The sequence below is a fragment of the Oncorhynchus mykiss genome, chromosome 15 (genome assembly GCF_013265735.2).
Source record: "Oncorhynchus mykiss isolate Arlee chromosome 15, USDA_OmykA_1.1, whole genome shotgun sequence".
Taxonomy (NCBI): Eukaryota; Metazoa; Chordata; class Actinopteri; order Salmoniformes; family Salmonidae; genus Oncorhynchus; species Oncorhynchus mykiss.
This window is the reverse complement of record NC_048579.1, coordinates 14336157-14349821: the sequence shown is the minus strand read 5'-3', so window position 1 is coordinate 14349821 and position 13665 is coordinate 14336157. Positions and strand designations below refer to the sequence as shown.

The following is a 13665-nucleotide window of genomic DNA, read 5'->3' as shown; positions in this document are numbered from 1 at the left end:
CTACTGAATATAAGATCAGCGTCAACTCACCATCAGTACGACCAAGAATATGTTTTTCGCGACGCGGATCCTGTGTTCTGCCTTACAAACAGGACAACGGAGTGGACCCTATGCAGCGACCCAAAAAAAACGACTCCGAAAGAGAGGGAAACGAGGCGGTCTTCTGGTCAGACTCCGGAGACGGGCACATCGTGCACCACTCCCTAGCATTCTTCTTGCCAATGTCCAGTCTCTTGACAACAAGGTTGATGAAATCCGAGCAAGGGTAGCATTCCAGAGGGACATCAGAGACTGTAACGTCCTTTGCTTCACTGAAACATGGCTCACTGGAGAGACTCTATCCGAAGCGGTGTATCCAACGGGTTTCTCCACGCATCGCGCTGACAGAAACAAACATCTTTCTGGTAAGAAGAGGGGCGGGGGCGTATGCCTCATGGCCAACGTGACATGGTGTGATGAAAGAAACATACAGGAACTCAAATCCTTCTGTTCACCTGATTTAGAATTCCTCACAAGCAAATGTAGACCGCATTATCTACCAAGAGAATTCTCTTCGATTATAATCACAGCCGTATATATCCCCCCCCAAGCAGACACATCGATGGCTCTGAACGAACTTTATTTAACTCTCTGCAAACTGGAAACAATTTATCCGGAGGCTGCATTCATTGTAGCTGGGGATTTTAACAAGGCTAATCTGAAAACAAGACTCCCTAAATTTTATCAGCATATCGATTGCGCAACCAGGGGTGGAAAGACCTTGGATCATTGTTACTCTAACTTCCGCGACGCATATAAGGCCCTGCCCCGCCCCCCTTTCGGAAAAGCTGACCACGACTCCATTTTGTTGATCCCTGCCTACAGACAGAAACTAAAACAAGAGGCTCCCACGCTGAGGTCTGTCCAACGCTGGTCCGACCAAGCTGACTCCACATTCCAAGACTGCTTCCATCACGTGGACTGGGAGATGTTTCGTACTGCGTCAGATAACATTGACGAATACACTGATTCGGTGTGCGAGTTCATTAGAACGTGCGTTGAAGATGTCGTTCCCATAGCAACGATTAAAACATTCCTTAACCAGAAACCGTGGATTGATGGCAGCATTCGTGTGAAACTGAAAGCGCGAACCACTGCTTTTAATCAGGGCAAGGTGTCTGGTAACATGACCGAATACAAACAGTGCAGCTATTCCCTCCGCAAGGCTATCAAACAAGCTAAGCGCCAGTACAGAGACAAAGTAGAATCTCAATTCAACGGCTCAGACACAAGAGGCATGTGGCAGGGTCTACAGTCAATCACGGACTACAGGAAGAAATCCAGCCCAGTCACGGACCAGGATGTCTTGCTCCCAGGCAGACTAAATTACTTTTTTGCCCGCTTTGAGGACAATACAGTGCCACTGACACGGCCTGCTACGAAAACATGCGGTCTCTCCTTCACTGCAGCCGAGGTGAGTAAGACATTTAAACGTGTTAACCCTCGCAAGGCTGCAGGCCCAGACGGCATCCCCAGCCGCGCCCTCAGAGCATGCGCAGACCAGCTGGCCGGTGTGTTTACGGACATATTCAATCAATCCCTATACCAGTCTGCTGTTCCCACATGCTTCAAGAGGGCCACCATTGTTCCTGTTCCCAAGAAAGCTAAGGTAACTGAGCTAAACGACTACCGCCCCGTAGCACTCACATCCGTCATCATGAAGTGCTTTGAGAGACTAGTCAAGGACCATATCACCTCCACCCTACCTGACACCCTAGACCCACTCCAATTTGCTTACCGCCCAAATAGGTCCACAGACGATGCAATCTCAACCACACTGCACACTGCCCTAACCCATCTGGACAAGAGGAATACCTATGTGAGAATGCTGTTCATCGACTACAGCTCGGCATTCAACACCATAGTACCCTCCAAGCTCGTCATCAAGCTCGAGACCCTGGGTCTCGACCCCGCCCTGTGCAACTGGGTACTGGACTTCCTGACGGGCCGCCCCCAGGTGGTGAGGGTAGGCAACAACATCTCCTCCCCGCTGATCCTCAACACTGGGGCCCCAGAAGGGTGCGTTCTGAGCCCTCTCCTGTACTCCCTGTTCACCCACGACTGCGTGGCCACGCACGCCTCCAACTCAATCATCAAGTTTGCGGACGACACAACAGTGGTAGGCTTGATTACCAACAACGACGAGACGGCCTACAGGGAGGAGGTGAGGGCCCTCGGAGTGTGGTGTCAGAAAAATAACCTCACACTCAACGTCAACAAAACTAAGGAGATGATTGTGGACTTCAGGAAACAGCAGAGGGAACACCCCCCTATCCACATCGATGGAACAGTAGTGGAGAGGGTAGCAAGTTTTAAGTTCCTCGGCATACACATCACAGACAAACTGAATTGGTCCACTCACACAGACAGCATCGTGAAGAAGGCGCAGCAGCGCCTCTTCAACCTCAGGAGGCTGAAGAAATTTGGCTTGTCACCAAAAGCACTCACAAACTTCTACAGATGCACAATCGAGAGCATCCTGGCGTATCACCGCCTGGTATGGCAACTGCACCGCCCTCAACCGTAAGGCTCTCCAGAGGGTAGTGAGGTCTGCGCATCACCGGGGGCAAACTACCTGCCCTCCAGGACACCTACACCACCCGATGTCACAGGAAGGCCATAAAGATCATCAAGGACATCAACCACCCGAGCCACTGCCTGTTCACCCCGCTATCATCCAGAAGGCGAGGTAAGTACAGGTGCATCAAAGCTGGGACCGAGAGACTGAAAAACAGCTTCTATCTCAAGGCCATCAGACTGTTAAACAGCCACCACTAACACTGAGTGGCTGCTGCCAACACACTGACACTGACTCAACTCCAGCCACTTTAATAATGGGAATTGATGGGAAATGATGTAATATATCACTAGCCACTTTAAACAATGCTACCTTATATAATGTTACTTACCCTACATTATTCATCTCATATGCATACGTATATACTGTACTCTATATCATCGACTGTATCCTTATGTAATACATGTATCACTAGCCACTTTAAACTATGCCACTTTGTTTACATACTCATCTCATTTGTACATACTGTACTCGATACCATCTACTGTATCTTGCCTATGCTGCTCTGTACCATCACTCATTCATATATCCTTATGTACATATTCTTTATCCCCTTATACTGTGTACAAGACAGTAGTTTTGGAATTGTTAGTTAGATTACTTGTTATTACTGCATTGTTGGAACTAGAAGCACAAGCATTTCGCTACACTCGCATTAACATCTGCTAACCATGTGTATGTGACAAATAAAATTTGATTTGATTTGATTTTATATATATCGATGAGAAAATGTGCAGTATGTATGGCCAAAATCCATCTCGTTCCATCTTCTCCCACTGTATTGGTTGAGGTCAATAATATATATATATATATATTGGTCTCAACCAATATCTAAATATTATATTATATATAAATATCTAAATACTATATATTATTGGTCTCAACCAATATCTAAATGACTAACAGAAGGCTCTGTACTGAAGACACCGAGCCTCCATATTGGGACTCCCCCACCATTGTAAAAAGTATTTAGAAAGCTACGTAAATGCATTTATTCATGTCTACATTCATTTTTGCCACGTGTATTATATTACAGACACCTTAATGCATACTTTTAAATTATATTATGTGAGCTAAAATATAACCCCCCCCCAAAAAAATATATATAAACATTTGTTGATGACTAAAGTTACTGTCTCCATTACAACAACAAAAAATACTTAAATACATTTAATTTTGTCCTTTAAACATTTAATTGAAATACTGTAGAATTCCATTCCTTTCTGTGGAGGACTGCTCCTTCTGGGAAGTGCCAATATGCCCAACAGGTGGGTGGCTTCGTGGCTTCTCAATACAATATAAAGCCACAGATAGAACAATGAAACAGATATTTCACTGGAAGTATAAATGTGAAGCAGCCGGTTGGCGTTGCCACTAGTAGTGAGAGGAAGCCCACTTGCGAACAGTGGGAGAAGATGGAACGAGATGGATTTTGGCCATACATACTGCACATTTTCTCATCGATTAAACATTTGATCTCAATACAGTTTTCTGCTCCCAAAACTAGAATATGTTATGAACGGAGTGGACTAAGTTTTGTAGACTTTACCCTTTGCTAAAAAAATCGCGCTGTTCAGGAGTGCAAATGCAAATTGAGTTGTAAAACACGCGCACTTCACAGAGTAGACGTTTTTTAACGGAAATATTTTAATGTATACTCGAACGCACCAATAGGATCTCGCTAGCGCGTGCTTGGCTCTATCCGCCTCCTTACTTGTTCTGCCCACTATGACTAATTTGTTCCCATTGGAAACGACAAGCTGTCGTATGTCTTGGTTTAGTTATAAAAATTGTTGACCTAGCGTCAGCCATCCCAATTGACTTCCTAAAACAGAAAACATAGGGGTCAGTCCAGTAAGTGCATTGATAATGAAACCGATCACTGATTGGCTGAAGTTATAGTTGCTCGTGCTCACTGCTTTGGTGAGGGAGACGGAGGTCATAGGAGAGTAGTTGGGTAGGTAAATGAAACTGCAATAATTAGCTAGCTAGATAGGTAAAACAAAAAAAAATGTGTCAACAAATAATTTAATCTGCCAATAATGTATTACGTCACTGTTGTTAGCTAGCTACTTGATTGAAAAATATCAATTAGCTAGCTATTACAGTAGCTAGTCAGTTTGCGATCCCGCTTTAGCTAAAGTTAGCTTGGTCGCTAACTAAGAAAGATAAGCAACAACATTGCTATAATAGGAGCTGAAAACTGATCACATTTTCCTGATGAAAAGGACGGACAGTTAGCTATCTACAGTAACTACTTAACTTAGTTTTTTTAAATGATTGCTATTTTTTAGCTTAGTCTTTGGAGGCGTGGTTGTTGGTGTGATGGCATGATGTTTATACTGTGACGTCATAAACGCCTACATGAACTGAACCTATTTATTTGGAATTGTTTTTCAAGCTCATGAATGATCTAGCTCTCCTAGTCGATAGCTACCGATCTGTCTTTACTTCATGACTTGTCATTTGTAACAGCACACTTTTTGAACTGATTTGATTTGAAAAAAATAAATAGTCTGAAATAGTCTGAATCTCTCAAGGGAACAGAGATTTCTAGCGGGATTGGGGCTTTGAGGGAGAATGCTGCGCAGGACCGTCTCCTTCCCCATTGAGGTAATATCTAGATATAGCTAGAAATCGTTCATATTGTGTCAACACAAAAATAAAAAATAGTGTATTGCTTTGGCAACATTTGGTTATTTCAGTTTCATGTCAATAAAGCTCACCTGAATACTGTACTAGTAGTCTGCCATTTATCTTAACAGCCATGTATTTGTTAGCACGTTCAGAGATGTGTGTGTAGACGTAAAGCCTTTCAAGATTAAGTTGTTGTGGTTCTAATGTAGGCGGGGCGGCTGCAGCAGCTGGGTCTATTGGACTGTGCCTCCCACGGTGTGACATCATGCTCGGTGCTCGACCTCCCGTCTCTCCACCGAGGTCACCGGGGTTCACGACAACGGGAGGATGAGTGGCAGGGCCGGTACCAGGGGCCTGCCGAGGCTGGCCAATGGGAGGATGAGCGGCAGGGCCGGTACCAGGGGCCTGCCGAGGCTGGCCAATGGGAGGATGACGGTGGGTTAGTGGTCACACCCTCTTCTAATGGTGAGTACTGACTCGTAGGACAATATACAATTTGGATTATTTACCTTCTCAGCTCAGAGAGTGGGAAGTGGGGTGGAACTGGGATCTCAGCTCAGAGAGTGGGAAGTGGGGTGGAACTGGGGTCTCAGCTCAGAGAGTGGGAAGTGGGGTGGAACTGGGCTCTCGGTTGTGAGAGTGGGAAGTGGGGTGGAACTGGGGTCTCTGCTCAGAGAGTGGGAAGTGGGGTGGAACTGGGGTCTCGGTTGTGAGAGTGGGAAGTGGGACGGAACTGGGGTCTCTGCTCAGAGAGTGGGAAGTAGGGTGGAACTGGGCTCTTGGTTGTGAGAGTGGGAAGTGGGGTGGAACTGGGCTCTCGGTTGTGAGAGTGAGAAGTGGGGTGGAACTGGGGTCTCAGCTCAGAGAGTGGGAAGTGAGGTGGAACAGGGGTCTCAGCTCAGAGAGTGGGAAGTGGGGTGGAACTGGGGTCTCAGCTCAGAGAGTGGGAAGTGAGGTAGAACTGGGCTCTTGAGGTGTCAACCATGCAGTAGTAGTCAGATTCATTGACAGATCAGGGATGTATGTGTAACACATGGTCCCTCCTCTTTCCTGTCCCCTGTCTAGGTAGCACCAGGGGACCCAGATGGAAAGATTTGTATACCAGCTCAGACCAGCTAAGGTGAACATACACACACACAGTTATAGCCATAGCCTTAATCTATCTGCTCAAATCTGTGTGTCCACACATTTCGCTGCTCTGTGTGTGTGTGTTTAGGTCAGACTCAGTGGAAGATGATAGCTATGAATATGAAGGTGAGTTTTTCATTGGTTATTGGCTGCTCTTTACGACCAATTAAAAGGTGTGGGTGTGGGTGTCTGTTTTGATGTTTTGTGCGTGTTTCAGAGGGGAAGCAGAATGGTGAGTCTGTCAGGCTGTACGTGTCAGAGGAAGAGAGGATCCTCAACTCTGCAGACCTGTAAGGGCCTTACACCCAGACGACTCCTAGCGAATCAAATTGTATTTGTCACATGTGCTGAATACAACAGGTGTAGACTTTTCTGTGAAATCTTACTCACGAGCCCTTTCCCAACAATGCACAGTTAAAAAGAAAGAAGAATTTGCTACGAGGTTGCAAAGGTGAGGTAATATGTACATGTAGATAGGGGTAAACATGACTAGGCAATCAGGATATATAATAATCAAAATAAACTTTATTTTTCACATGTGCCGAATACAACAAGTGTAGACCTTACCGTTAAATGCTTACTTACAAGCCCTTAACCAACAGTGCAGCTCAAGAAGAGTTCCAGATTTTTTTTAACCAAATTAAAGTAAAAAAGTATAAAATTAACACAATAAAATAACAATAATGAGGCTAAATACAGGGGGCACCGGTACCGAGTCAGTGTGCGGGGGCACAGGTTTGTTGAGGTAATTTGTACATGTAGGTAGGGGTGAAGTGACTATGCATAGATAAAACATTTTGAAAAAAAGCTGAGATAATAAGCAGAGTAGCAGCAGCATGTAAAAGTCTGTCTGTGGCTTCAATGTGAGAGTGTCAGTGTGGAATGGGTATAGTCCAATCAGTGTGCATAGAGACAGTACAAATGGGGGGGGTCAATGCAAATAGTCCGGGAAGCAATTGAATTAACTGTTCAGCAGTCTTATGGCTTGGGGAAAGAAGCTGTTAAGGAGCCTTTTGGTCCCAGACTTGGCGCTCCGGTACCGCTTGCCGTGCAGTAGCAGATAGAACAGTCTATGACTTGGGTGGTTAAAGTCTTTCACTATTTTTAGGGCCTTCCTCTGACACCGCCTGGTATAGAGGTCCTAGATGGCAGGGAGCTTGGCCTCAGGGATGTACTGGTCTGTACACAATACTCTCTGTAGCGCTTTGCGGTCAGATGCCAAGCAGTTGCAATACCAAGAGGTGATGCAGCCAGTCAATATGGAACCTTTTGAGGATCTGAGGGCTCACGGCAAATTTTTTCAGCCTCCTGAGGGCGAAGAGGCTTTGTCGTGCCCTCTTCACAACTGTGTTGGTGTGTTTAGACCATGATAGGTCCTTCGTGATCTGGACATCAAGGCTGTTGTGATAGCAGTTTGTGTACTCACCACTTTCTAACTTGTGTGTTTGTAGGAGTTCAGAGGAGAGGCGTGATGTTCTAGCAGAGTTGGTGTATTCCCGAAGCAGACTGAAGCAATTGAACTCAGAGCTGCAGAGAACAGTAGAGGTAGCCGATGACAACAACACACTGCTACGCACCGAGAACACTGCCCTGCGCAACCAAGTCAAAGGGTAACCATATTAGCAACCACACACACTGCCCTGCACAACCAAGTCAAATGTAACCATCAATCAGTCAGGCTGTTCATCATTATTTGTGTTTGTCAGGATGAAGCAATCGATCCATGATGCAGAGCAGCTGATGGACGAGCTGGAGGAGATCCGGAGCCTATTGGTTGAGAAAGACGATGCTACGGGCAATCTGGAGGCCTACATCAAACAACTGGTGGTTAACCAGGAAGTGGTGTACAGCAATAGTAAACAAGAAACCATCAGTGGAGGCTGCTGAGGGGAGGACGGCTCATAATAATGTCTGAAACGGAGCAAATGGAATGGCATCAAACACATGGAAACCATATGTTTGATGTATTTGATACCATTCCACTGATTCCGCTCTAGCCATTACTACGAGCCCATCCTTCCCAATTAAGGTCCCACCAACCTCCTGTGGAAACATATATATATATATATATATATGTATGTATATATATATATATGTTAAAGGGGCGGCAGGTAGCCTAGTGGTTAGCTCGTTGGGCCAGTAACTGAAAGGTTGCTGGATCAAATTGCCGAGCTGACAAGGTAAATCTGTCATTCTGCCCCTAAGCAAGGCAGTTAACCCATTGTTCCCCGGGTGCGGAAGATGTGGATTTCGATTAAGGCAGCCCACCTCACCTCTGATTGAGGGGTTGGGTTAAATGCGGAAGACACGTTTCACAACTGACTAGGTCCCTATATATACAGTTGAAGTCGGAAGTTTACATACAACTTAGCCAAATACATTTAAACTGAGTTTTTCACAATTCCTGACATTTAATCTGAGTAAAAATTCCTTGTCTTAGGTCAGTGAGGATCACTTCATTTTAAGAATGTGAAATGTCAGAATAATAGTAGAGAGAATTATTTATTTCAGCTTTTATTTATTTTGTCACATTCCCAGTGGGTCAGAAGTTTACATACACTCAATTAGTATTTGGTAACATTGCCTTTAAATTGTTTAACTTGGGTCAAATGTTTTGGGTAGCCTTCCACAAGCTTCCCACAATAAGTTGGGTGAATTTTATCCCATTCCTCTTGACCGAGCAGGTGTAACTGAGTCAGGTTTGTAGGCCTCCTTGCTCGCACACGCTTTTTCAGTTCTGCCCACACATTTTCTATAGTATTGAGGTCAGGGCTTTGTGATGGCCACTCCAATACCTTGACTTTGTTGTCCTTAAGCCATTTTGCCACAACTTTGGAAGTATTCTTGAGGTCATTGTCCATTTGGAAGACCCATTTGCAACCAAGCTTTAAATTCCTGACTGATGTCTTGAGATGTTGCTTCAATATAGCCACATCATTTTCCTACCTCATGATGCCATCTATTTTGTGAAGTGCACCAGTCCCTCCTGCAGCAAAGAACCCCCACAACATGATGCTGCCACCCCTGTGCTTCACGGTACCATGTTCTGAAGGTGTTCATGGCTTGCAAGCCTCACCCTTTTTCCTCCAAACATAACGATGGTCATTATGGCCAAACAGTTCTATTTTTGTTTCATCAGACCAAAGGACATTTCTCCAAAAAGTACAATCTTTGTCCCCATGTGCAGTTGCAAACCGTAGTCTAGCTTTTTAATGGCGGTTTTGGAGCAGTGGCTTCTTCCTTGCTGAGCGGCCTTTCAGGTTGTCGATATAGGACTCATTTTACTGTGGATATAGATATTTTTGTACCGGTTTCCTCCAGCATCTTCACAAGGTCCTTTGCTGTTGTTCTGGGATTGATTTCCACTTTTCGACACCAAAGTACTTTCATCTCTAGGAGACAGAACACGTCTCCTTCCTGAGCGGTATGACGGCTGCATGGTCCCTTGGTGTTTATACTTGCGTACTATTGTTTGTACAGATAAACGTGGTTAGGCGTTTGGAAATTGCTCCCAAGGATGAACCAGGCTTGTGGAGGTCTACAATACTTTTTATGAGGTCTTGGCTGATTTCTTTTGATTTTCCCACGATTTCAAGCAAAGAGGCACTGAGTTTAAAGGTTGGCCTTGAAATACATCCGCAGGTACACCTCCACTTGACTCAAATTATGTCAATTAGCCTATCAGAAGCTTCTAAAGCCATGACATCATTTTCTGGATTTTTCCAAGCTGTTTAAAGGCACAGTCAACTTAGTGTATGTAAACTTCTGACCCACTGGAATTGTGATACAGTAAGTGAAATAATCAGTCTGTAAACAATTGTTGGAAAAATGACTTGTGTCATGCACAAAGTAGATGTCCTAACCGACTTGCCAAAACTATAGTTTGTTAGCAAGACATTTGTGGAGTGGTTGAAAAACGAGTTTTAATCACTCCAACCTAAGTGTATGTAAACTTCCGACTTCAACTGTATATATATGACAAATAAACCATCCAAGTGAACACATCTGATTTGACCAATCACCTCACCAACTGAGCTAATTGGTAAATGTGAAGTAACTTGGGAAGAAAGTATTGATAAAATGATGGTGAGAAATACAACGGTTTTCATCCCTCGTTCCTGCAGGAGAAAGAGAAGGAGATTTTGGAGGACCAGATCGAAACCATCGGCAGTGAGGTATGATGACCTAACTCTTGACCTTTGACCCTGGTAAAACAGACAAATTGAACGTTTCACTGGCCAGCCAATATGGAGGCATAATACACATTGTTGTCAAAACATAACAGAACTTTTCTATTCTATTCTCTTCTCTCTCGTTCTGTCTGTCTGTTTCTCACCCCTAGATGTCCCGTATTATACCAGACAGAGCCACTGACAAGAAGAAGATCGTTAACCTCAGCCAGGCTCTACAAGCCTTACAGGTAACTCTCACACACACACACTCGGGTATCCTACCACCAGATCAGAGGGGGGTAATTTTGGTCCTCGGAGGCCGCAGGATTTTTCCCAGCCCTACTAGTAACTAGTAACGTGTGTGTGAGAAACAGCTTCGACTCGAGGAGAGCAGACTCGCTTTGGATCACAGGGATGAGGTCCTACGTAAGGTAGGCGCAACCTACGTATTGAAGATGATGTTTACATTTGAAATATGCCCTAAATACCCAATAAATGTACAAGTTTTTCTTTAGGCATGCCACATGGATTACCAGTTTAAATGTGGTCCATTGCAGTCTATTAGCTGGCTGGCCTTTGCTCAACATAACTTTGTGTGCACGTGTCTCCTTCAGAAGGACTTTGTAGTTGAGCAGCTGGGGCAGTCCCTTACAGAGTACTCCTCCATTGCACAGGTACATCACACACACACACACACACAGACATTTTACATATGCCTGATACAGACCTCACACACACAGATATTTAACTGAAATACACTCGGGGCTTTATGTGTGTGTGTGTTTCTCTGTTCTCAGGATCTGAAGGAGAAGATGAAGGATCTGCAGAGCCAACTGGCAGAGGCCCTAATGTAACTACACACACATACATACACACACAATCGTAACATCCCTCACACCCTCTCTAATTTTGTCACGTTTGTAATCGCTCATACCCTCTCTCTTTCCTCATGTCTTTCTCTGTCTGTAGTAATGGAGGAGAGGGGGGTTACATGTCATTAGATGGAACTCTGTCTGCAGCCACTCAGCGCTCCATCTCTCTAGCAGAGGAACTGGGTCTACTGCCATGCATGATGGTGGGTCACATACACACACACATGACTGATCATGGCTGAGTGTTTGTCTCCTCTGTGTGGTGATCAAGTAGTACTACAGGACAATGTGAGTTTAGGGTTAGGTAGGGCTTAGCTGGGAGAGTGTTTTCGTGCCAGTGAATGAGGACAGGCTGACCGTAATGGCTGGAATGGAATTCATGGAACAGATTAAAACATGTGGTTTCCACATGTTTGATGTGTTTGATACCGTTCCATGAATTCCTTTCCAGTTTTACAATGAGCCCGTCCTACAGCTTTGCACACATACACACACCCTGGGGGAGAGACACTGTTGCTAAATGCGTGTGTTCACTTCCTACCCCAGGAGGACTCCTCTGATGAGGTGCAGAGGGAGGAGAAGATAGAGGAGGAGCAGAGAGTGGAGGAGAGGGTAGAAAGACAGGCGGATGAGAAGAAAGAGGAGGTGGTTAAGGAGGAGAAACAGATGCTAGAGGAGAAGAGTGGTGTGTGGTCAGATATGGTGAGAGGTGTCCGAGCAGCAGGAGGTTTCACCCTGGGTTTCCTGGTTCCTCTGGGTGTCCTGGTCTCCATGGTCCCCGGCTGCTACGACCACTGTACAGGACTCGGCTTCACCAACACTTTCTGGTCTACAGCCAGATACCTCATACAGCCATACTGCAATGTGCACCACATAGGCCTCCCCCCGCTGTAATACACACCAGAGGGAGCTGGTGGGGGGAGCTATAGGAGGCTTATTGTAATGGCTGGAATGGAATTATTATCTACTTATCAACCTATACGCATATCTACCTACATAACTATCAACATTCACACACACACACTTAAACATGAATACGACGCACACACACACAATAATACAACTCAAACCCTGATAATCAACCCTTCCAGGCTGCTATGCTGCTGTCAACTAGGTGAAAGGTGAAATAAAACGAAATAAACTGGAATACGGCATCATACATGGACAACTTGTTGTATTTTAAATGGAAAAGGTAGAGAAGATTTTACAATGTGTATTTATTTATTTGTTATGCACATTTTAAATTGACATTTTAAAGTTTGGACTCAATGTTGTTAATGTTTTGTTATTTTTTGTCTCATTTCTGTATAGTGTTCTGTACAGTACAGAAATTCACTGCCACGTCATGGTCTACTCTGTCATTTAATTATTTTATTCGTAACATTCTTGTTTTCCCTGGTTTGAATTTCAAATATTATTTACATTTAAATAAAGAGACTTGTACAGTAAGGTCGAAGATTTTTGATAACTAACCCAAGATAGACTAGAGCCTGTCGTTTCCAATGGGAATAAATTAATCATAGTGGGTAGAACAAGCAAGGAGGCGGTCAGAGCTAAGTACGAGCTAGTGAGATCCTATTGGCGTGTTCTGGCGTCTATTTGCATATGTCCGTTAGGGAACGCCTACTTTGAAGTACAAGTGTACAATAACTCAAATTGCCCTTGCACTCCGAAACAAATACATTTTTAAAACTTTGGTAAAGTATACAAAAGGCAGTTCAGTCTGTTACAGATTGTAGTTTTGGAAACAGAAAACTGTATGGAGATCAAATGTTTCATTGATGAGAAAATTTGAAGAATGTTGTCCAAAATCCATCTCGCTCCATCTCCCACTGGGCTTCCTCTCATCACCATCTTTGGTAGTGAGTGGAAACGCAATCCGGATGCTTAATATTTATACATCTGGTGAAATATTTGGATCATTGTTCTATATGTGGTGGTAACGTGTTTGTCTTTCCATTTCATGTCAAAATGTTGATGTAACAAAGAAAGTGACGAGAATGTATTTAGAGCTCGGCACTTTATAATCTTAAAACCCGCAAATGATTTACCTCTTCATTCAGGGGTTTTAGTTTTGGGATAAACGCAGAAAATACGTTTATAGGTTAACACAGGTTTAGGAGATCTCATACGTTTTGTTCTATGATATCATTAAATTAAAATCACCTTCATGAATTATGAAGCGTTTATTTAAAATTACAAATATGCTTCAAAATTCACAAAAAGACGCCATTTAGTA

General features: G+C 44.1%; 1 protein-coding gene across 3 annotated transcripts; it reads left to right on the top strand.

Moving 5' to 3' along the window:
* Positions 1–4401: 4401 nt before the first annotated feature.
* On the top strand, positions 4402–12772 carry LOC110489643 (golgin IMH1). Of its 3 annotated transcripts, none has more exons than XM_036943801.1 (15): positions 4402–4574; positions 5158–5230; positions 5464–5719; positions 6320–6374; positions 6471–6508; positions 6600–6672; positions 7834–7992; positions 8089–8206; positions 10507–10557; positions 10725–10802; positions 10929–10985; positions 11172–11228; positions 11352–11404; positions 11524–11629; positions 11973–12772. In XM_036943801.1, the coding sequence occupies exons 2-15, from the start codon at positions 5198–5200 to the stop codon at positions 12318–12320; spliced, it is 1482 nt and encodes a 493-aa protein (XP_036799696.1). In that variant the 5' UTR covers positions 4402–4574; positions 5158–5197; the 3' UTR covers positions 12321–12772. The 3 variants fall into 3 exon arrangements, with proteins under 3 accessions (XP_036799696.1, XP_036799695.1, XP_036799697.1); XM_036943800.1 differs by having other exon boundaries at positions 4405–4574; positions 11169–11228; XM_036943802.1 differs by lacking the exons at positions 6471–6508; positions 6600–6672 and having other exon boundaries at positions 4405–4574; positions 11169–11228.
* The last annotated feature ends 893 nt before the right edge of the window (positions 12773–13665 follow it).

Bases quoted from the DNA above. Each gene is read 5' to 3' on its own strand.
- LOC110489643 (XM_036943800.1), top strand. From the start codon at position 5,198: ATGCTGCGCAGGACCGTCTCCTTCCCCATTGAG. The intron at 5,720-6,319 runs GTGAGTACTGAC...TCCCCTGTCTAG, and splicing joins GGTCACACCCTCTTCTAATG to GTAGCACCAGGGGACCCAGA. The intron at 11,405-11,523 runs GTAACTACACAC...CTCTGTCTGTAG, and splicing joins CAACTGGCAGAGGCCCTAAT to TAATGGAGGAGAGGGGGGTT.